This window comes from Salmo salar, chromosome 16 (assembly GCF_965601325.2).
Source record: "Salmo salar chromosome 16, fSalSal1, whole genome shotgun sequence".
Taxonomy (NCBI): domain Eukaryota; kingdom Metazoa; phylum Chordata; class Actinopteri; order Salmoniformes; family Salmonidae; genus Salmo; species Salmo salar.
In genome coordinates this window covers 60636066-60659390 of record NC_138306.1, presented here as the reverse complement: position 1 = coordinate 60659390, position 23325 = coordinate 60636066, and the positions used below count along the sequence as shown (strand labels likewise).

The 23325-nt window shown below is 43.4% G+C and overlaps 1 protein-coding gene across 6 annotated transcripts in view; it reads left to right on the top strand.

Annotated features, from left to right (window-relative positions):
• Nucleotides 1–23325, top strand: part of tbc1d23 (TBC1 domain family, member 23) — a 63775-nt gene that overhangs the window by 16242 nt on the left and 24208 nt on the right. For 2 of the 6 annotated variants that reach the window (XM_082962808.1, XM_082962809.1), the window contains exons 4-13: nucleotides 904–1111; nucleotides 4772–4895; nucleotides 9108–9232; nucleotides 9368–9414; nucleotides 9499–9602; nucleotides 11199–11321; nucleotides 11542–11634; nucleotides 21180–21350; nucleotides 22145–22187; nucleotides 22310–22395. In XM_082962808.1, coding sequence (XP_082818934.1) covers nucleotides 904–1111; nucleotides 4772–4895; nucleotides 9108–9232; nucleotides 9368–9414; nucleotides 9499–9602; nucleotides 11199–11321; nucleotides 11542–11634; nucleotides 21180–21350; nucleotides 22145–22187; nucleotides 22310–22395 — 1124 coding nt within the window. Of the gene's footprint in view, nucleotides 1–876; nucleotides 1112–4771; nucleotides 4896–9107; nucleotides 9233–9367; nucleotides 9415–9498; nucleotides 9603–11198; nucleotides 11343–11541; nucleotides 11635–21179; nucleotides 21351–22144; nucleotides 22188–22309; nucleotides 22396–23325 lie in introns of all 6 variants that reach the window. The other 4 variants (XM_082962807.1, XM_082962804.1, XM_082962806.1 and 1 more) reach the window with 3 other exon arrangements.

The following is a 23325-nucleotide window of genomic DNA, read 5'->3' as shown; positions in this document are numbered from 1 at the left end:
ACTGTCAGCTGTCATCAGCTTTGCACAGTCCTTTCTCTGCCTGATAGCAGGGCGGGTTAGGCAGCAGAACGGACATGGAGACTGCTCCAGGGCTCAGCCCAGAAAAGGCAGACCTTCATGGGTCACTGAGCCCAGGAAAGCCCCAGGCCTTACCTCCAGGAGTAGGCCAGCACATGGTGCCACAGTGAAGAGAGACAAACTGAGGGAGAGAATGTTCTAGTGGGTTGAATAATCCTGAGACTCTATTCTTTGGCATCTTGTTTACTAGTATCTTTTTTCAATCCATTTCTACAAGACACATTTGCTTGAAATGTTCTCTGCTGGATAGTCATAATTAGCCTTGGGGCCATATGTATCCAGTCTCATGGTGGGAGTGCTGGTCTAGGATCAGGTCTCATGGTGGGAGTGCTGGTCTAGGATCAGGTCTCATGGTGGGAGTGCTGGTCTAGGATCAGGTCTCATGGTGGGAGTGCTGGTCTAGGATCAGGTCTCATGGTGGGAGTGCTGGTCTAGGATCAGGTCTCATGGTGGGAGTGCTGGTCTAGGATCAGGTCTCATGGTGGGAGTGCTGGTCTAGGATCAGGTCTCATGGTGGGAGTGCTGGTCTAGGATCAGGTCCCCCCCCCCCCCCGTCCATGTCATCTTATTCATTCTGATCTAGGATCAGGTCTCTCCTGTCCATGTCATCTTATTCATTCTGATCTAGGATCAGGTCTCTCCTGTCCATGTCATCTTATTCTTTCTGATGTAAAATCCTAGATCAGCACTCCTACTCTTGAGGTTTGATACATATGGCTCCAGGAGGATTTTTCTAAACTCTGTTTCCATGCTGTCTTTGTCCTGACAGTGAAGGCTAAGTGTAATAAGGACCTCTAGCCCTGTGTCTCTGCTTCCTGTCTCCAGACCAGCTGGGGGGCGTGGCGGAGGAGGAGGGGCGTGACATGGTGTCTGACGTAGAGTCTGTCATCACGTTCTACTGTAAGTCCCGAAACATCACCTTCACCCCTGATCTCTCCTGGCCTCACCTCCTCAAACCCCTGCTGGGCCTGCAGCTGCCCCGCTCCGATCTCTACAACTGCTTCTACGCCATCATGAATAAATATATTCCACGGTGAGACACACCTCTACAATAAATATATACCACGGACAGACACACACCTCTACAATAAATATATACCACGGACAGACACACACCTCTACAATAAATATATACCATGGACAGACACACACCTCTACAATAAATATATACCACGGACAGACACACACCTCTACAATAAATATATACCACGGACAGACACACACCTCTACAATAAATATATACCACGGACAGACACACACCTCTACAATAAATATATACCACGGACAGACACACACCTCTACAATAAATATATACCACGGACAGACAGACAGACACACACCTCTACAATAAATATATACCACGGACAGACAGACAGACACACACCTCTACAATAAATATATACCACGGACAGACAGACAGACACACACCTCTACAATAAATATATACCACGGACAGACAGACAGACACACACCTCTACAATAAATATATACCACGGACGGACAGACACACACCTCTACAATAAATATATACCACGGACGGACAGACACACACCTCTACAATAAATATATACCACGGACGGACAGACACACACCTCTACAATAAATATATACCACGGACGGACAGACACACACCTCTACAATAAATATATACCACGGACGGACAGACACACACCTCTACAATAAATATATACCACGGACGGACAGACACACACCTCTACAATAAATATATACCACGGACGGACAGACACACACCTCTACAATAAATATATACCACGGACGGACAGACACACACCTCTACAATAAATATATACCACGGACGGACAGACACACACCTCTACAATAAATATATACCACGGACGGACAGACACACACCTCTACAATAAATATATACCACGGACGGACAGACACACACCTCTACAATAAATATATACCACGGACGGACAGACACACACCTCTACAATAAATATATACCACGGACGGACAGACACACACCTCTACAATAAATATATACCACGGACGGACAGACACACACCTCTACAATAAATATATACCACGGACGGACAGACACACACCTCTACAATAAATATATACCACGGACGGACAGACACACACCTCTACAATAAATATATACCACGGACGGACAGACACACACCTCTACAATAAATATATACCACGGACGGACAGACACACACCTCTACAATAAATATATACCACGGACGGACAGACACACACCTCTACAATAAATATATACCACGGACGGACAGACACACACCTCTACAATAAATATATACCACGGACGGACAGACACACACCTCTACAATAAATATATACCACGGACGGACAGACACACACCTCTACAATAAATATATACCACGGACGGACAGACACACACCTCTACAATAAATATATACCACGGACGGACAGACACACACCTCTACAATAAATATATACCACGGACGGACAGACACACACCTCTACAATAAATATATACCACGGACGGACAGACACACACCTCTACAATAAATATATACCACGGACGGACAGACACACACCTCTACAATAAATATATACCACGGACGGACAGACACACACCTCTACAATAAATATATACCACGGACGGACAGACACACACCTCTACAATAAATATATACCACGGACGGACAGACACACACCTCTACAATAAATATATACCACGGACGGACAGACACACACCTCTACAATAAATATATACCACGGACGGACAGACACACACCTCTACAATAAATATATACCACGGACGGACAGACACACACCTCTACAATAAATATATACCACGGACGGACAGACACACACCTCTACAATAAATATATACCACGGACGGACAGACACACACCTCTACAATAAATATATACCACGGACGGACAGACACACACCTCTACAATAAATATATACCACGGACGGACAGACACACACCTCTACAATAAATATATACCACGGACGGACAGACACACACCTCTACAATAAATATATACCACGGACGGACAGACACACACCTCTACAATAAATATATACCACGGACGGACAGACACACACCTCTACAATAAATATATACCACGGACGGACAGACACACACCTCTACAATAAATATATACCACGGACGGACAGACACACACCTCTACAATAAATATATACCACGGACGGACAGACACACACCTCTACAATAAATATATACCACGGACGGACAGACACACACCTCTACAATAAATATATACCACGGACGGACAGACACACACCTCTACAATAAATATATACCACGGACGGACAGACACACACCTCTACAATAAATATATACCACGGACGGACAGACACACACCTCTACAATAAATATATACCACGGACGGACAGACACACACCTCTACAATAAATATATACCACGGACGGACAGACACACACCTCTACAATAAATATATACCACGGACGGACAGACACACACCTCTACAATAAATATATACCACGGACGGACAGACACACACCTCTACAATAAATATATACCACGGACGGACAGACACACACCTCTACAATAAATACTTTCCGAAGGCACCGTATAACACAGGTTGCTAACACCATAATTGTGGAGGACGGGCTTGTGGTAATGCCTGGGATGGAAGGCCTGGGGCGGGAGGCCTGGGGCGGGAGGCCTGGGGCGGGAGGCCTGGGGCGGGATAGATCATACACATGGTTTCCATTCCAGCCATTAGTATGAGCCGTCCTCCCCTCAGCAGCCTCCTCTTATGTAGACACTAGATCCTGGTTTCCCTCAGACGTTTCACCTTCCTGTTTTAACCCAACTAGCACACCTGATTCAATTAGTCAACTAATCATCAAGCCTTTGACTAATTAAATCAGGTGTACCAGTTTAGGGTTAAACAAACGTGAAACTTCTTGGGGCCGAGGAGTGGGTTGGGAAACCCTGATCTAGATGACTGTGTTGAAGCCAACGCCTCCATCTTGGCTCTCCCCCACCATTGTGTTGAAGCCAACGCCTCCATCTTGGCTCTCCCCCACCATTGTGTTGAAGCCAACGCCTCCATCTTGGCTCTCCCCCACCATTGTGTTGAAGCCAACGCCTCCATCTTGGCTCTCCCCCACCATTGTGTTGAAGCCAACGCCTCCATCTTGGCTCTCCCCCACCATTGTGTTGAAGCCAACGCCTCCATCTTGGCTCTCCCCCACCATTGTACGTTTGTAGGAAGCTATAGAAATGCATGTATTAATATCTACATTAATTTATACCATGTTTATTCTATTACAGAGACCTTAATGCATACTGTACGTTATACTATGCTAAACATGATGAATATATAATAACACTTAGTGTAATTTAGAGATGACTAACGTGACACACACACACACACACACACAGGAACACACACACACACACACACAGGAACACACACACACACACATACAGGAACACACACACACACACATACAGGAACACACACACACACATACAGGAACACACACACACACACACACACATACAGGAACACACACACACATACAGGAACACACACACACACATACAGGAACACAGGAACACACACACACATACAGGAACACAGGAACACACACACAGGAACACAGACACACACACACAGGAACACACACACACACATCCTGTGTGTAACTAACGGTGCATCTTCTTGTCCAGGGACTGTGTAGTGAAGGGCCGGCCGTTCCACCTGTACAGACTGCTGCTTCAGTATCACGAACCACAACTCTGCTCCTTCCTCGACACCAAGAAGATCACCCCAGACTCCTACACATTACACTGGGTATATCTATATCTATATCTCTCAACCCAGACTCCTACACATTACACTGGGTATATCTATATATCTATATCTCTAACCCCAGACTCCTACACATTACACTGGGTATATCTATATATCTATATCTCTAACCCCAGACTCCTACACATTACACTGGGTATATCTATATATCTATATCTCTAACCCCAGACTCCTACACTATACACTGGGTATATCTATATATCTATATCTCTAACCCCAGACTCCTACACATTACACTGGGTATATCTATATATCTATATCTCTAACCCCAGACTCCTACACATTACACTGGGTATATCTATATCTCTAACCCCAGACTCCTACACTATACACTGGGTATATCTATATCTCTAACCCCAGACTCCTACACATTACACTGGGTATATCTATATCTCTAACCCCAGACTCCTACACATTACACTGGGTATATCTATATATCTATATCTCTAACCCCAGACTCCTACACATTACACTGGGTATATCTATATATCTATATCTCTAACCCCAGACTCCTACACTATACACTGGGTATATCTATATATCTATATCTCTAACCCCAGACTCCTACACTTTACACTGGGTATATCTATATATCTATATCTCTAACCCCAGACTCCTACACTATACACTGGGTATATCTATATATCTATATCTCTAACCCCAGACTCCTACACATTACACTGGGTCTATCTATATATCTATATCTCTAACCCCAGACTCCTACACATTACACTGGGTATATCTATATATCTATATCTCTAACCCCAGACTCCTACACTATACACTGGGTATATCTATATATCTATATCTATATCTCTAACCCCAGACTCCTACACTATACACTGGGTATATCTATATATCTATATCTCTAACCCCAGACTCCTACACTATACACTGGGTATATCTATATATCTATATCTATATCTCTAACCCCAGACTCCTACACATTACACTGGGTATATCTATATATCTATATCTCTAACCCCAGACTCCTACACTATACACTGGGTATATCTATATATCTATATCTCTAACCCCAGACTCCTACACATTACACTGGGTATATCTATATATCTATATCTCTAACCCCAGACTCCTACACATTACACTGGGTATATCTATATATCTATATCTCTAACCCCAGACTCCTACACATTACACTGGGTATATCTATATATCTATATCTCTAACCCCAGACTCCTACACATTACACTGGGTATATCTATATCTCTAACCCCAGACTCCTACACATTACACTGGGTATATCTATATATCTATATCTCTAACCCCAGACTCCTACACTATACACTGGGTATATCTATATATCTATATCTCTAACCCCAGACTCCTACACATTACACTGGGTATATCTATATATCTATATCTCTAACCCCAGACTCCTACACATTACACTGGGTATATCTATATATCTATATCTCTAACCCCAGACTCCTACACATTACACTGGGTATATCTATATATCTATATCTCTAACCCCAGACTCCTACACATTACACTGGGTATATCTATATCTCTAACCCCAGACTCCTACACTATACACTGGGTATATCTATATCTCTAACCCCAGACTCCTACACTATACACTGGGTATATCTATATATCTATATCTCTAACCCCAGACTCCTACACTATACACTGGGTATATCTATATATCTATATCTCTAACCCCAGACTCCTACACATTACACTGGGTATATCTATATCTCTAACCCCAGACTCCTACACATTACACTGGGTATATCTATATATCTATATCTCTAACCCCAGACTCCTACACATTACACTGGGTATATCTATATATCTATATCTCTAACCCCAGACTCCTACACATTACACTGGGTATATCTATATATCTATATCTCTAACCCCAGACTCCTACACTATACACTGGATATATCTATATCTCTAACCCCAGACTCCTACACTTTACACTGGGTATATCTATATATCTATATCTCTAACCCCAGACTCCTACACATTACACTGGGTATATCTATATATCTATATCTCTAACCCCAGACTCCTACACTATACACTGGGTATATCTATATCTCTAACCCCAGACTCCTACACTTTACACTGGGTATATCTATATCTCTAACCCCAGACTCCTACACTATACACTGGGTATATCTATATATCTATATCTCTAACCCCAGACTCCTACACTATACACTGGGTATATCTATATATCTATATCTCTAACCCCAGCCTCCTACACTTTACACTGGGTATATCTATATATCTATATCTCTAACCCCAGACTCCTACACTATACACTGGGTATATCTATATCCCTAACCCCAGACTCCTACACATTACACTGGGTATATCTATATATCTATATCTCTAACCCCAGACTCCTACACTATACACTGGGTATATCTATATATCTATATCTCTAACCCCAGACTCCTACACTATACACTGGGTATATCTATATATCTATATCTCTAACCCCAGACTCCTACACATTACACTGGGTATATCTATATATCTATATCTCTAACCCCAGACTCCTACACTATACACTGGGTATATCTATATATCTATATCTATATCTCTAACCCCAGACTCCTACACTATACACTGGGTATATCTATATATCTATATCTCTAACCCCAGACTCCTACACTATACACTGGGTATATCTATATATCTATATCTATATCTCTAACCCCAGACTCCTACACTATACACTGGGTATATCTATATATCTATATCTCTAACCCCAGACTCCTACACTTTACACTGGGTATATCTATATATCTATATCTATATCTCTAACCCCAGACTCCTACACTTTACACTGGGTATATCTATATATCTATATCTATATCTCTAACCCCAGACTCCTACACTATACACTGGGTATATCTATATCTCTAACCCCAGACTCCTACACTATACACTGGGTATATCTATATATCTATATCTCTAACCCCAGACTCCTACACTATACACTGGGTATATCTATATCTCTAACCCCAGACTCCTACACATTACACTGGGTATATCTATATCTCTAACCCCAGACTCCTACACTATACACTGGGTATATCTATATCTCTAACCCCAGACTCCTACACTATACACTGGGTATATCTATATATCTATATCTCTAACCCCAGACTCCTACGCTATACACTGGGTATATCTATATATCTATATCTCTAACCCCAGACTCCTACACTATACACTGGGTATATCTATATATCTATATCTCTAACCCCAGACTCCTACACTTTACACTGGGTATATCTATATATCTATATCTCTAACCCCAGACTCCTACACTTTACACTGGGTATATCTATATATCTATATCTCTAACCCCAGACTCCTACACTATACACTGGGTATATCTATATATCTATATCTCTAACCCCAGACTCCTACACTTTACACTGGGTATATCTATATATCTATATCTATATCTCTAACCCCAGACTCCTACACTTTACACTGGGTATATCTATATATCTATATCTCTAACCCCAGACTCCTACACTATACACTGGGTATATCTATATATCTATATCTCTAACCCCAGACTCCTACACTATACACTGGGTATATCTATATATCTATATCTCTAACCCCAGACTCCTACACTATACACTGGGTATATCTATATATCTATATCTCTAACCCCAGACTCCTACACTATACACTGGGTATATCTATATCTCTAACCCCAGACTGGGTGTGTGTGTGTATAGATAGATAGATAGATATCTAACCCCAGGCTGGGTGTGTATATCTAACCCCAGGCTGGGTGTGTATATCTAACCCCAGACTGGGTATATCTATATAGATATATATATAGATATAGATAGATAGATAGATAGATAGATAGATATCTAACCCCAGACTCCTTCACTATACACTGGGTATATCTATATCTCTAACCCCAGACTGGGTGTGTGTGTGTGGGGATAGATAGATAGATATCTAACCCCAGACTGGGTGTGTGTGTGTGTGTGTGTGTGTGTGTGTGTGTGTGTGTGTGTGTGTGTGTGTGTGTGTGTGTGTGTGATATATAGATATAGATAGATATCTAACCCCAGACTCCTACACTATACACTGGGTATGTCAGTACAGCCTATTAGGTGTGAAATGTTCCTTGCAGTGGGATGGTGGATTGTGACTGGTGTGTTGTGTATCCTACAGCTAGGCAGTCTGTTCTCCAGTCATTGCCTACCAGAGGTGACTCAGGCCATGTGGGACTTTTACCTCCAACAGGCCGACCCTTTCCTCATCTTCTTCCTCCTGCTCATCATCCTCGTCAACGCCAAGTACCCACTATTGCAACATATTCATAAAACAAACCAGATTACAACACATAGCTACCGCAAAGTAATATCACAAACGGATCAGTACAAGGTCTTCAGTGTTCTGATATTACATTATTACTTTTGGTTCCCCCATAGAGATAACATCCTGCAACAAGAAGGGGACAGTAAAGAAGATATCATCAGTGAGTTATCTGCTTCTGGATTCAGCTTCTCGGCTGCTGTGTATTGAATGCGGGATTCTACCCTGTGTGTTTTGTGTGTTACAGAGATGTTGGAGGACTCTCCTGCCCTGTTAGAGGCTGATGATATAGAAGACCTGTTCTCTCTGGCCCAGTATTACTGGAGCAAGACCCCTCTGTCTCTGAGAAAGGTAAAGTACTGTCATGGGGCCCTGCTTAATACAGCTGGCATGGGGCCCTGCTTAATACAGCTGGCATGGGGCCCCCTGCTCAATACAGCTGGCATGGGGCCCCCTGCTCAATACAGCTGGCATGGGGCCCCCGCTCAATACAGCTGGCATGGGGCCCCCTGCTCAATACAGCTGGCATGGGGCCCCCGCTCAATACAGCTGGCATGGGGCCCTGATTAATACGGGTACCGGTACAGAGTCAATGTGGAGGCTATATACAGGGGGTACCGGTACAGAGTCAATGTGGAGGCTATATACAGGGGGTACCGGTACAGAGTCAATGTGGAGGCTATATACAGGGGGTACCGGTACAGAGTCAATGTGGAGGCTATATACAGGGGGTACCGGTACAGAGTCAATGTGGAGGCTATATACAGGGGGTACCGGTACAGAGTCAATGTGGAGGCTATATACAGGGGGTACCGGTACAGAGTCAATGTGTAGGCTATATACAGGGTGTTACGGTACAGAGTCAATGTGGAGGCTATATACAGGGGGTACCGGTACAGAGTCAATGTGGAGGCTATATACAGGGGGTACCGGTACAGAGTCAATGTGGAGGCTATATACAGGGTGTTACGGTACAGAGTCAATGTGGAGGCTATATACAGGGGGTACCGGTACAGAGTCAATGTGGAGGCTATATACAGGGGGTACCGGTACAGAGTCAATGTGGAGGCTATATACAGGGGGGTACCGGTACAGAGTCAATGTGGAGGCTATATACAGGGGGTACCGGTACAGAGTCAATGTGGAGGCTATATACAGGGGTGATGATGATGGTGCTGGATGGTGTTGGAGTCGTGCCTGGCCGTGCAGTCATGAGTGAACAGGGAGTACTGGAGGGGACTAAGCACGCACCCCTGAGGGGCCCCTGTGTTGAGGATCAGCATGGCGGATATGTTGTTACCTACCCTTACCACCTGGGGGCGACCCGTCAGGAAGTCCAGGATCCAGTTGCAGAGGGAGGTGTTTAGTCCCAGGGTCCTTAGCTTAGTGATGAGCTTTGAGGGCACTACGGTGTTGAACGCTGAGCTGTAGTCAATGAACAGCATTCTCAGTACAATACGCCTTACATGGAGCCCTGTTCAGTATAACTGAAGTTGCTGCCCATGCAGTGAGTGGCAGTGTTATTAGGGAAGAAGAAGCAGCGTGAAACATGTTTTTCCTTGGAGGATACCTTTACATTTCTCTCAACTGTTTTAATTCTCTTCAGTGGGTCATGTTAAGTTGCTAGCTTTCATAATGTATGTAGCTCTATGTCTCTCTGTGTGTGTGTGTAGGAGAACCAGACTCTCTCTGTCTCTCTCTGTCTCTCTCTGTGCTCTCTCTGTGTCTCTCTCTGTGTCTCTCCGTGCTCTCTCTGGCTCGTGTCTCTCTCTGTGTCTCTCTCTCTGTCTCTCTCTCTGTCCCCCGTGCTCTCTCTGTGTCTCTCTGTCTCTCCGTCTCTGCTCTCCGTCTCTGTCTCTCTGCTCGTCTCTCGTCTCTGCTCCGTCTCTGTCTCTCTGTCTCTGTAGGAGAACCAGACTGACTCTCTCTCTCTCTCTGTGTCTGTAGGAGAACCAGAACTTGTTTGGGTCCAGCCTGGTGGCACTGAAAGAGGAAGACATGGATCTGAGTCAGGCTCTCTGTCTTCCTGTGTCTGTCCCTGAGATACTGCAGGCCAACCAGCTGCAGCCTGTGAGTAGCAGCACCCCTGAGGTGCGTTCAACAAGGATTTCATTTTCGCTGAACATGTTACTGTTGTGACACTTTTAGTTGGACTGAAAACGTTAGTGGAAAATCAAATGGCTAATTACCCTAAGGATTAATGTAGCATTTTAGTAGCAATAACCAACCTACGCATTTCTTTGATATTCCTACTACATGTAATAGAAATGTCTCTATCGACCTGTCCCAGGAAGGAGTTCGGTTCTTTGTGGTGGACTGTCGACCTGCTGAGCAGTACAACGCTGGACACCTCTCTACTGCCTTCCACCTGGACTCAGACTTGGTGAGACGGGGACGGGGGAGGAGAACGGGGAGGAGAGGAGAATAGGGGGAGGATTGAACTGCCCCACAATCCAAAGTAATAAGGTTGATTTAGTATACTATCAAAGTATTCACACAAATCACATTTTATTTGTCACATGCGCCGAATACAACAGGTGTAGACCTTAGAGTGAAATGCTTACTTACAAGCCCTTAACCAACAGTGCAGTTTTAAGAAAATACCAACAACAGCAAAAAGTAAGAGATAAGAATAACAAATAATTAAAGAGCAGAAGTAAAAAAAACAATAGTGGGGCTATATACAGGGGGTACCGGTACAGAGTCAATGTGGAGGCTATATACAGGGGGTACTGGTACAGAGTCAATGTGGAGGCTATATACAGGGGGCTACCGGTACAGAGTCAATGTGGAGGCTATATACAGGGGGTACCGGTACAGAGTCAATGTGGAGGCTATATACAGGGGGTACCGGTACAGAGTCAATGTGGAGGCTATATACAGGGGGCTACCGGTACAGAGTCAATGTGGAGGCTATATACAGGGGGTACCGGTACAGAGTCAATGTGGAGGCTATATACAGGGGGTACCGGTACAGAGTCAATGTGGAGGCTATATACAGGGGGTACCGGTACAGAGTCAATGTGGAGGCTATATACAGGGGGTACCGGTATAGAGTCAATGTGGAGGCTATATACAGGGGGCTACCGGTACAGAGTCAATGTGGAGGCTATATACAGGGGGTACTGGTACAGAGTCAATGTGGAGGCTATATACAGGGGGTACCGGTACAGAGTCAATGTGGAGGCTATATACTGGGGGTACCGGTACAGAGTCAATGTGGAGGCTATATACTGGGGGTACCGGTACAGAGTCAATGTGGAGGCTATATACAGGGGGTACCGGTACAGAGTCAATGTGGAGGCTATATACAGGGGGTACCGGTACAGAGTCAATGTGGAGGCTATATACAGGGGGTACCGGTACAGTGTCAATGTGGAGTTTATATACAGGGGGTACCGGTACAGAGTCAATGTGGAGGCTATATACAGGGGGTACCGGTACAGAGTCAATGTATTGAGGTAATATGTACATGTAGGTAGAGTTATTAAAGTGACTATGCATAGATAATAACAGAGAGTAGCAGCAGCGTAGAAGAGGTTGGTGGGGGGGGGGGGGCAATGCAAATAGTCTGGGTAGCCATTTGATCAGCCCCGTTAATTAGAATGGGGGCGTGCTCGGTCCTCCTTTTCCTGCAGTCCACAATCATCTCCTTTGTCTTGATCACAATGAGGGAGAGGTTGTTGTCCTGGCACCACACGGCCAGGTCTCTGACCTCTTCCCTATAGGCTGTCCCATTGTTGTCGGTGACCACTGTTGTGTCATCGGCTAACTTAATGATGGTGTTGGAGTCGTGCCTGGCCATGCAGTCATGGGTGAACAGGAAGTCCAGGATCCAGTTGCAGAGGGAGGTGTTTAGTCCCAGGGTCCTTAGCTTAGTGATGAGCTTTGAGGGCACTATGGTGTTGAACGCTGAGCTGTAGTCAATGAACAGCATTCTCACATTGGTGTTCCTTTTGTCCAGGTGGGAAAGGGCAGTGTGGAATGCAATAGAGATTGATGTGGATCTGTTGGGGCGGTATGTGAGTTTTAGTGGGTCTAGGGTTTCTGGGATGGTGGTGTTGATGTGAGACAGGACCAGCCTTTCAAATCACTTCATGGCTACAGACGTGAGTGCTACGGGTCGGTAGTCATTTGGGCAGGTTACCTTAGTGTTCTTGGGCACAGGGACTATGGTGGTCTGCTTGAAAAATGTTGGTATTACGGACTGGGACAGGAAGATGGTGAAAATGTTAGTGAAGACACTTGCCAGTTGGTCAGCGCATGCTCTGAGTACACGTCCTGGTAATCCGTCCGGCCCTGCGGCGTTGTGAATGTTGACCTGTTTAAAGGTCTTGTTCACATCGGCTGCAGATTGGGTGATCACAGTCGTCTGGAACAGCTGGTGCTCTCAAGCATGTTTCAGTGTTATTTGCCTCAAAGCGAGCATAGAAGTAGTTTAGCTCGTCTGATAGGCTCTCGGCTATGCTTCCCTTTGTAGTCTGTAATGGTTTGCAAGCCCTGCCACATCTGACGAGCGCCAGAGCCGGTGTCGTACGATTTGTCTTAGTCCTTTTTTGCCTGTTTGATGGTTCGTCTGAGGGCATAGCTGGTTTTCTTATAAGCTCTAGCCTTTAGCTCAGTGTTGATGTTGCCAGTAATCCATGGCTTCTGGTTGGGGTATGTACAGTAGATTGTGTGATCTACATCTTATCATGAGATACTCTACCTCAGGCAATCAAAACCTCGAGACATCCTGCGATATCGTGCACCAGCTGTTGTTTACATATATGCATAGTCCGCCACCCCTTGTTTTACCAGACGCTGCTGTTCTGTCCTGCCGATACAGCGTATAACCAGCCAGCTGTATGTATAATGTCGTTGTTCAGCCACGACTCCGTGAAGCATAAGATTTTACAGCTTTTAATGTCCCGTTGGTAGTTTAATCTTCCTCGTAGGTCGTTGATTTTATTTTCCAATGATTGCACGTTAGCTAGTAGAACGGATGGCAGTGGGGGTTTATTGGATCGCCTACGAATCCTCAGAAGGCAGCCCGACCTCCATCCTATTTTTCTCCCTCGTCTCTTCACACAAATGACGGGGATTTGGACTTGGGGAAAGCAGTATGACGTTCATGTCGGGCTCATCAGACTCGTTAAAGGAAAGAAAAAAAGCTTCTGCCAGTCCGTGGTGAGTAATCGCTGTTCTGATGTCCAGAAGTTATTTTTGGTCATAAGAGATGGTAGCAGCAACATTATGTACAAAATAAGTAAAAAAACAAACATAATAAAACGGTTAGGAGCACGTAAAACGTCAGCGATCTGTGGTGCACTTTTTTTTTCAGCACGTGTGGGGGAGGGGCTCGTGTGTCTGACCCGAGAGGGAGAAAGTAGCCAAACGGACTCGTGCAAATTAGACAGACTTGTTGCTGTGATAGGTTTTCCATCATCTTGTCTGGTAGTATTTTGACTGCATCAAATCGATGTAAAGAAGCTAGCTAGCAAGGCTAATTGAGGCTATATTGCTCAACTCCCCATCCTTCTCGACAACAACTCCATTGATATGAATCAACAGCTGGTTGATCACTGGAGCTCCTTCTCATTTAGCGAAATTCATTCTCTAATTCCATTTTACATTGATTACAAATCTCCATCTGGTCTGATGAAACAAAAATAGAACTGTTTGGCAATAATGACCATTGTTATGTTTGGAGGAAAAAGGGGGAGGCTTGTAAGCCGGAGAACACCATCCCAACCGTGAAGCACGAAGGTGGCAGCATCATGTTGTGGGGATGCTTTGCTGCAGGAGGAACTGGTGCACTTCACAAAATAGATGGCATCACGAGGCAGGAAAATTAGGTGGATATATTGAAGCAACATCTCAAGACATCAGTCAGGAAGTTAGAGCTTGGTCGCAAATGGGTCTTCCAAATGGACAATGACCCCAAACATACATCCAAAGTTGTGGCAAAATGGCTTAAGTACAACAAAGTCAAGGTATTGGAGTGGCCATCACAAAGCCCTGACCTTAATCCTATAGAACTTTTGTGGGCAGAACTGAAAGTGTGTGTGAGCAAGGAGGCCTACAAACCTGACTCAGTTACACCAGCTCTATCAGGAGGAATGGGGCAAAATTCACCCAACTTATTGTGGGAAGCTTGTGGAAGGCTACCTGAAACGTTTGACCCAAGTTAAACAATTTAAAGGCAGTGCTACCAAATACTAATTGAGTGTATGTAAACTTCTGACCCACTGGGAATGTGATGAAAGAAATAAATAAAAGCTGAATTAAATGATTCTCTCTACTATTATTCTGACATTTAACATTCTTAAAATATAGTGGGGATCCTAACTGACCTAAAACAGGGAATTTCTACTAGGATTAAATGTCAGGAATTGTGAAAAACTGAGTTTGAATGTATTTGGCGAAGGTGTATAGAAACTTCCGACTTCAACTGTATATATTTTTATAAGTAATGAAATACTAACATCTGTTTTGAATATTCGTGCCCATCCCTACAATGTTGTTGGGTTTACTGTTTAAACAGTCGCTCAGATTTGGGTTTACTGTTTAAACAGTAGCCGGGATTAGGGTTTACTGTTTGAACAGTAGCTGGGATTAGGGTTTACTGTTTGAACAGTAGCTGGGATTAGGGTTTACTGTTTGAACAGTCGCTGGGATTAGATTTAATTAACAAAATAGGCTGCTTTGATGCAGTGCCTATAGATAAGATCAAGGAACCAAGCGAGTTTCAGTGCCTACACACCACTGCCCCCACTGCTGCTCAAGGAATGATACTGTGCGTTACAATTTTCATGTGGTACAGGAGTACAGGTACAACCTTACATCCGTAAACATGGGCACCCTCATACATATCATCCTGACCAACTTGCCCTCTAAATACACCTCTGCTGTCTTCAACCAAGATCTCAGCGATCACTGCCTCATTGCCTACGTCTGTAATGGGTCCGCTGTCAAACGAACACCCCTCATCACTGTCAGACGCTCCCTAAAACACTTCAGCGAGCAGGCCTTTCTAATCGACCTGGCCCGGGTATCCTGGAAGGATATTGACCTCATCCCGTCAGTAGAGGATGTCTGATTGTTCTTTTAAAAGTGCCTTCCTCACCATCTTAAATAAGCATGCCCCATTCAAAAAACTGTTGAACTATGAACAGATATAGCCCTTGGTTCTCTCCAGACCTGACTGCCCTTAACCAACACAAAAACATCCTGTGGCGTTCTACATTAGCATCGAATAGCCTCCGCGATATGCAACTTTTCAGGGAAGTCAGGAGCCAATATACACAGTCAGTTAGGTAAGGCTAGCTTTTTCAAACAGAAATTTGCCTCCTGTAGCACTAATTCCAAAAAGTCCATGGAGAATAAGAGCACCTCCTCCCAGCTGCCCACTGCACTGAGACTAGGAAACACTGTCACCACTGATAAATCCACTATAATCGATCATTTCAATAAGCATTTTTCTACGGCTGGCCATGCTTTCCACCTGGCTACCTCTACCCCGGCCAACAGCTCCGCACCCCCACAGCTACTGGCCCAAGCCCCCCCCAGCTTCTCCTTCACCCAAATCCAGATAGCAGATGTTCTGAAAGAGCTGCAAAATCTGGATCCCTACAAATCAGCCGGGCTAGACAATCTGGACCCTCTCTTTCTATAATTATCTGCCAAAATTGTTGCAACCCCTATTACTAGCCTGTTCAACCTCTCTTTCATATAATCTGAGATCCCTAAAGAATGGAAAGCTGCTGCGGTCATCCCCTTCTTCAAAGGGGGAGACACTCTAGACCCAAACTGTTACAGACCTATATCCATCATGCCCTGCCTATCTAAAGTCTTCGAAAGCCAAGTTAATTAACAGATCACCGACCATTTCGAATCCCACCGTACCTTCTCCACTATGCAATCTGGTTTCAGAGCTGGTCATGGGTGCACCTCAGCCACGCTCAAGGTACTAAACGATATCATAACCGCCATCGATAAAAGACAGTAGTGCAGCCGTCTTCATCGACCTGGCCAAGGCTTTCGACTCTGTCAATCACCGTATTCTTATCGGCAGACTCAACAGCCTTGGTTTCTCAAATGACTGCCTCGCCTGGTTCACCAACTACTTCTCAGACAGAGTTCAGTGTGTCAAATCGGAGGGCCTGTTGTCCGGACCTCTGGCAGTCTCTATGGGGGTGCCACAGGGTTCAGTTCTTGGGCCGACTCTTTTCTCTGTATACATCAATGATGTCGCTCTTGCTGCTGGTGATTCTCTGATCCACCTCTACGCAGACGACACCATTCTGTATACATCTGGCCCTTCTTTGGACACTGTGTTAACAAACCTCCAAACGAGCTTCAATGCCATACAACTCTCCTTCCGTGGCCTCCAACTGCTCTTAAATGCAAGTAAAACTAAATGCATGCTCTTCAGCTGATTGCTTCCCGCCCGCCCATCCAGCATCACTACTCTGGACGGTTCTAACTTAGAATATGTGGACAACTACAAATACCTAGGTGTCTGGTTAGACTGTAAACTCTCCTTCCAGACTCATATTAAACATCTCCAATCCAAAATTAAATCTAGAATCGGCTTCCTATTTCGCAACAAAGCATCCTTCACTCATGCCGCCAAACATACCCTCGTAAAACTGACCATCCTACCAATCCTCGACTTCGGCGATGTCATTTACAAAATAGCCTCCAAACCTCTACTCAGAAAATTGGATGTAGTCTATCACAGTGCCATCCGTTTTGTCACCAAAGCCCCATATACCACCCACCACTGCGACCTGTACGCTCTCGTTGGCTGGCCCTCGCTACATATTCGTCAGCAAACCCACTGGCTCCAGGTGATCTATAAGTCTCTGCTAGGTAAAGCCCCACCTTATCTTAGCTCACTGGTCACCATAGCAGCACCCACCCATAGCATGTGCTCCAGCAGGTATATCTCACTGGTCACCCCCAAAGCCAACACCTCCTTTGGCCGCCTTTCCTTCCAGTTCTCTGCTGCCAATGACTGGAATGAATTGCAAAAACCACTGAAGCTGGAGACTCATATCTCCCTCACTAACTTTAAGCATCATCTGTCAGAGCAGCTTACCGATCACTGCAGCTGTACATAGCCCATCTGTAAATAGCCCATCCAACTACCTCATCCACATATTATTTATTTATTTTTGCTCTTTTGCCCTCCAGTATCTCTACTTGTACATTAATCTTCTGCACATCCATCACTCCAGTGTTTAATTGGTATATTGTAATTATTTCACCACTGGCCTATTCATTACCTTACCTCCCTAATCTTACCTAATTTGCACACACTGTACATAGACCTTTTCTACTGTATTATTGACTCTACGCTTGTTTATCCCATGTGTAACTCTGTGTTGTTGAATGTGTCAAACTGCTTTGCTTTATCTTGGCCAGGTCACAGTTGTAAATGAGAACTTGTTCTCAACTAGCCTACCTGGCTAAATAAAGGATTGTATATATAATATATAATATATAAATACCTGGTTAAATAAAGGGTTATATATATATATATAATATATAATATATAAATACCTGGTTAAATAAAGGGTTATATATATATATAATATATAATATATAAATACCTGGTTAAATAAAGGGTTATATATATATATAATATATAAATACCTGGTTAAATAAAGGGTTATATATATATATAATATATAATATATAAATACCTGGTTAAATAAAGGGTTATATATATAATATATAAATACCTGGTTAAATAAAGGGTTATATATATAATATATAAATACCTGGTTAAATAAAGGGTTATATATAATATATACTGCTCAAAAAAATAAAGGGAACACTTAAACAACACAATATAACTCCAAGTCAATCACACTTCTGTGAAATCAAACTGTCCACTTAGGAAGCAACACTGATTGACAATAAATTTCACATGCTGTTGTGCAAAAGGAATAGACAACAGGTGGAAATTATAGGCAATAAGCAAGACACCCCCAATAAAGGAGTGGTTCAGCAGATGGTGACCACAGACCACTTCTCAGTTCCTATGCTTCCTGGCTGATGTTTTAGTCACTTTTGAATGCTGGCGGTGCTTTCACTCTAGTGGTAGCATGAGACGGAGTCTACAACCCACACAAGTGGCTCAGGTAGTGCAGCTCATCCAGGATGGCACATCAATGCGAGCTGTGGCAAGAAGGTTTGCTGTGTCTATCAGCGTAGTGTCCAAAGCATGGAGGCGCTACCAGGAGACAGGCCAGTACATCAGGAGACGTGGAGGAGGCCGTAGGAGGGCAACAACCCAGCAGCAGGACCGCTACCTCCGCTTTTGTGCAAGGAGGAGCAGGAGGAGCACTGCCAGAGCCCTGCAAAATGACCTCCAGCAGGCCACAAATGTGCATGTGTCTGCTCAAACAGTCAGAAACAGACTCCATGAGGGTGGTATGAGGGCCTGACGTCCACAGGTGGGGGTTGTGCTTACAGCCCAACACCGTGCAGGACGTTTGGCATTTGCCAGAGAACACCAAGATTGGCAAATTTGCCACTGGCGCCCTGTGCTCTTCACAGATGAAAGCAGGTTCACACTGAGCACATGTGACAGACGTGACAGAGTCTGGAGACGCCGTGGAGAACGTTCTGCTGCCTGCAACATCCTCCAGCATGACCGGTTTGGTGGTGGGTCAGTCATGGTGTGGGGTGGCATTTCTTTGGGGGGCCGCACAGCCCTCCATGTGCTCGCCAGAGGTAGCCTGACTGCCATTAGGTACCGAGATGAGATCCTCAGACCCCTTGTGAGACCATATGCTGGTGCGGTTGGCCCTGGGTTCCTCCTAATGCAAGACAATGCTAGACCTCATGTGGCTGGAGTGTGTCAGCAGTTCCTGCAAGAGGAAGGCATTGATGCTATGGACTGGCCCGCCCGTTCCCCAGACCTGAATCCAATTGAGCACATCTGGGACATCATGTCTCGCTCCATCCACCAATGCCACGTTGCACCACAGACTGTCCAGGAGTTGGCGGATGCTTTAGTCCAGGTCTGGGAGGAGATCCCTCAGGAGACCATTCGCCACCTCATCAGGAGCATGCCCAGGCGTTGTAGCGAGGTCATACAGGCACGTGGAGGCCACACACACTACTGAGCCTCATTTTGACTTGTTTTAAGGACATTACATCAAAGTTGGATCAGCCTGTAGTGTGGTTTTCCACTTTAATTTTGAGTGTGACTCCAAATCCAGACCTCCATGGGTTGATAAATTGGATTTCCATTGATTATTTTTGTGTAATTTTGTTGTCAGCACATTCAACTATGTAAAGAAAAAAGTATTTCATAAGATTATTTCTTTCATTCAGATCTAGGATGTGTTGATTAAGTGTTCCCTTTATTTTTTTGAGCAGTGTATATAAAAATACCTGGTTAAATAAAGGGTTATATATATATATAATATATAAATACCTGGTTAAATAAAGGGTTATATATATAATATATAAATACCTGGTTAAATAAAGGGTTATATATATAATATATAAATACCTGGTTAAATAAAGGGTTATATATATAAATACCTGGTTAAATAAAGGGATATATATATAAATACCTGGTTAAATAAAGGGTTATATATATAATATATAAATACCTGGTTAAATAAAGGGATATATATATAATATATAAATACCTGGTTAAATAAAGGGTTATATATATAAATACCTGTCTCAGAAGGGTGTAAATCGTCTGTCTCAGTAGGGTGTAAATCGGCTTTTAGGGGATAGTGGTCTTACTCTCTCCCTCTCTCTCTGTGTGGTCTTACTCTGTCAAAATGGCACCCTATTCCCTATATAGTGCACTATATGGGCTCTGGTCAAAAGTAGTGCACACTATATAGGGAATAGGGTGCCATTTGGGACTCACAACCTTAACCTCTTTCATCTGTTGCTGTGTGTCTCTAGATGCTGCAGAACCCGTCAGAGTTCAGCCTATCAGTGAAGTCCCTCCTGGAGGCCCAGAAGCAGAGCCTGGAGTCTGGCTCCATCGCTAGTGGAGAACACCTCTGCTTCATGGGCTCAGGGAGGGAGGAGGAGGACATGTACATGAACATGGTGCTGGCACACTTCCTACAGGTAGGAGTGTAGTGTTACAAAATAGACAGTGATTCAGCCTACATCTTGTTGGGCATTAGTTGCATGCCTGTTATTACAATTCAACCTTTTTTAGATCACAATTCAACTGTTTTTGATTACAATTAAACCCTTTTTGTTATAATTCAACCTTTTTTTAAATTACAATTAAACCCTTTTTGTTATAATTCAACCTTTTTTTTTATTACAATTAAACCCTTTTTGTTATAATTCAACCGTTTTTAGTTATAATTCAACCATTCTTTTATTACAATTCAACCGTTTATGTTATAATTCAACCCTTTCTGTTATAATTCAACCCTTTTTGTTATAATTCAACCATTTTTTATTATTACAATTCAACCATTTTTGTTATATTTCAACCCTTTTTTTGTTATAATTCAACCGTTTTTGTTATAATTCAACCCTTTTTTTATTACAATTCAACCTTTTTTGTTATAATTCAATCCTTTTTTTGTTATAATTCAACCCTTTTTGTTACAATTCAACCTTTTTTTAATTACAATTCAACCATGTTTGTTATAATTCAACCTTTTTTTATTACAATTCAACCTTTTTTGTTACAATTCAACCGTTTTTGTTATAATTCAACCGTTTTTTTATTACAATTCAACCGTTTTTGTTATAATTCAACCGTTTTTTTTGTTATAATTCAACCCTTTTTTGTTATAATTCAACCGTTTTTTGTTATAATTCAACCGTTTTTGTTATAATTCAACCGTTTTTGTTATAATTCAACCAATCTGTCAGTGCTAATGAGGGGTTTTCTCTCACAGAAAAACAAAGAATACGTCAGTATAGCAAAAGGTGGTTTTATGGGTGAGTGTTTTATTATTAACATTTTAAACAATTCATAGAAATAAATGAATAGAACTGCTTATTTTGTCTTGATGGGTGCAAACCTAAAGGAAACCATGTCTATATCCTGTTGTGTTGTCCAGCCCTGCAGCAGCACCTAACAGACATCAATGTGGAGGGACCAGACAACTACGTCCACTGGATAGTCAGCACCTCTGGATCAGCTGAAGTGAGTTCACTGGGGCTAGTCATAGTAGCTGCTGTTAAGGGAGAATTACACTGGGGCTAGTCATAGTAGCCGCTGTTAAGGGAGAATTACACTGGGGCTAGTCATAGTAGCTGCTGTTAAGGGAGAATTACACTGGGGCTAGTCATAGTAGCTGCTGTTAAGGGAGAATTACACTGGGGCTAGTCATAGTAGCTGCTGTTAAGGGAGAATTACACTGGGGCTAGTCATAGTAGCTGCTGTTAAGGGAGAATTACACTGGGGCTAGTCATAGTAGCTGCTGTTAAGGGAGAATTACACTGGGGCTAGTCATAGTAGCTGCTGTTAAGGGAGAATTACACTGGGGCTAGTCATAGTAGCTGCTGTTAAGGGAGCATTACACTGGGGCTAGTCATAGTAGCTGCTGTTAAGGGAGCATTACACTGGGGCTAGTCATAGTAGCTGCTGTTAAGGGAGAATTACACTGGGGCTAGTCATAGTAGCTGCTGTTAAAACCTCTCTAGGGTCGGCGGGACGAATTCGTCCCACCTACTCAACAGCCAGTGGAATCCCGTGGCGCGTTATTCAAATACCTTAGAAATGCTATTACTTCAATTTCTCAAACATATGACTATTTTACACCATTTTAAAGACAAGACTCTCGTTAATCTAACCACACTGTCCGATTTCAAAAAGGCTTTACAACGAAAGCAAAACATTCGATTATGTCAGTAACCAGCCAGAAATAATCAGACACCCATTTTTCAAGCTAGCATATAATGTCACATAAACCCAAACCACAGCTAAATGCAGCACTAACCTTTGATGATCTTCATCAGATGACACACCTAGGATATTATGTTATACAATACATGCATGTTTTGTTCAATCAAGTTCATATTTATATCAAAAACCAGCTTTTTACATTAGCATGTGACGTTCAGAACTAGCATA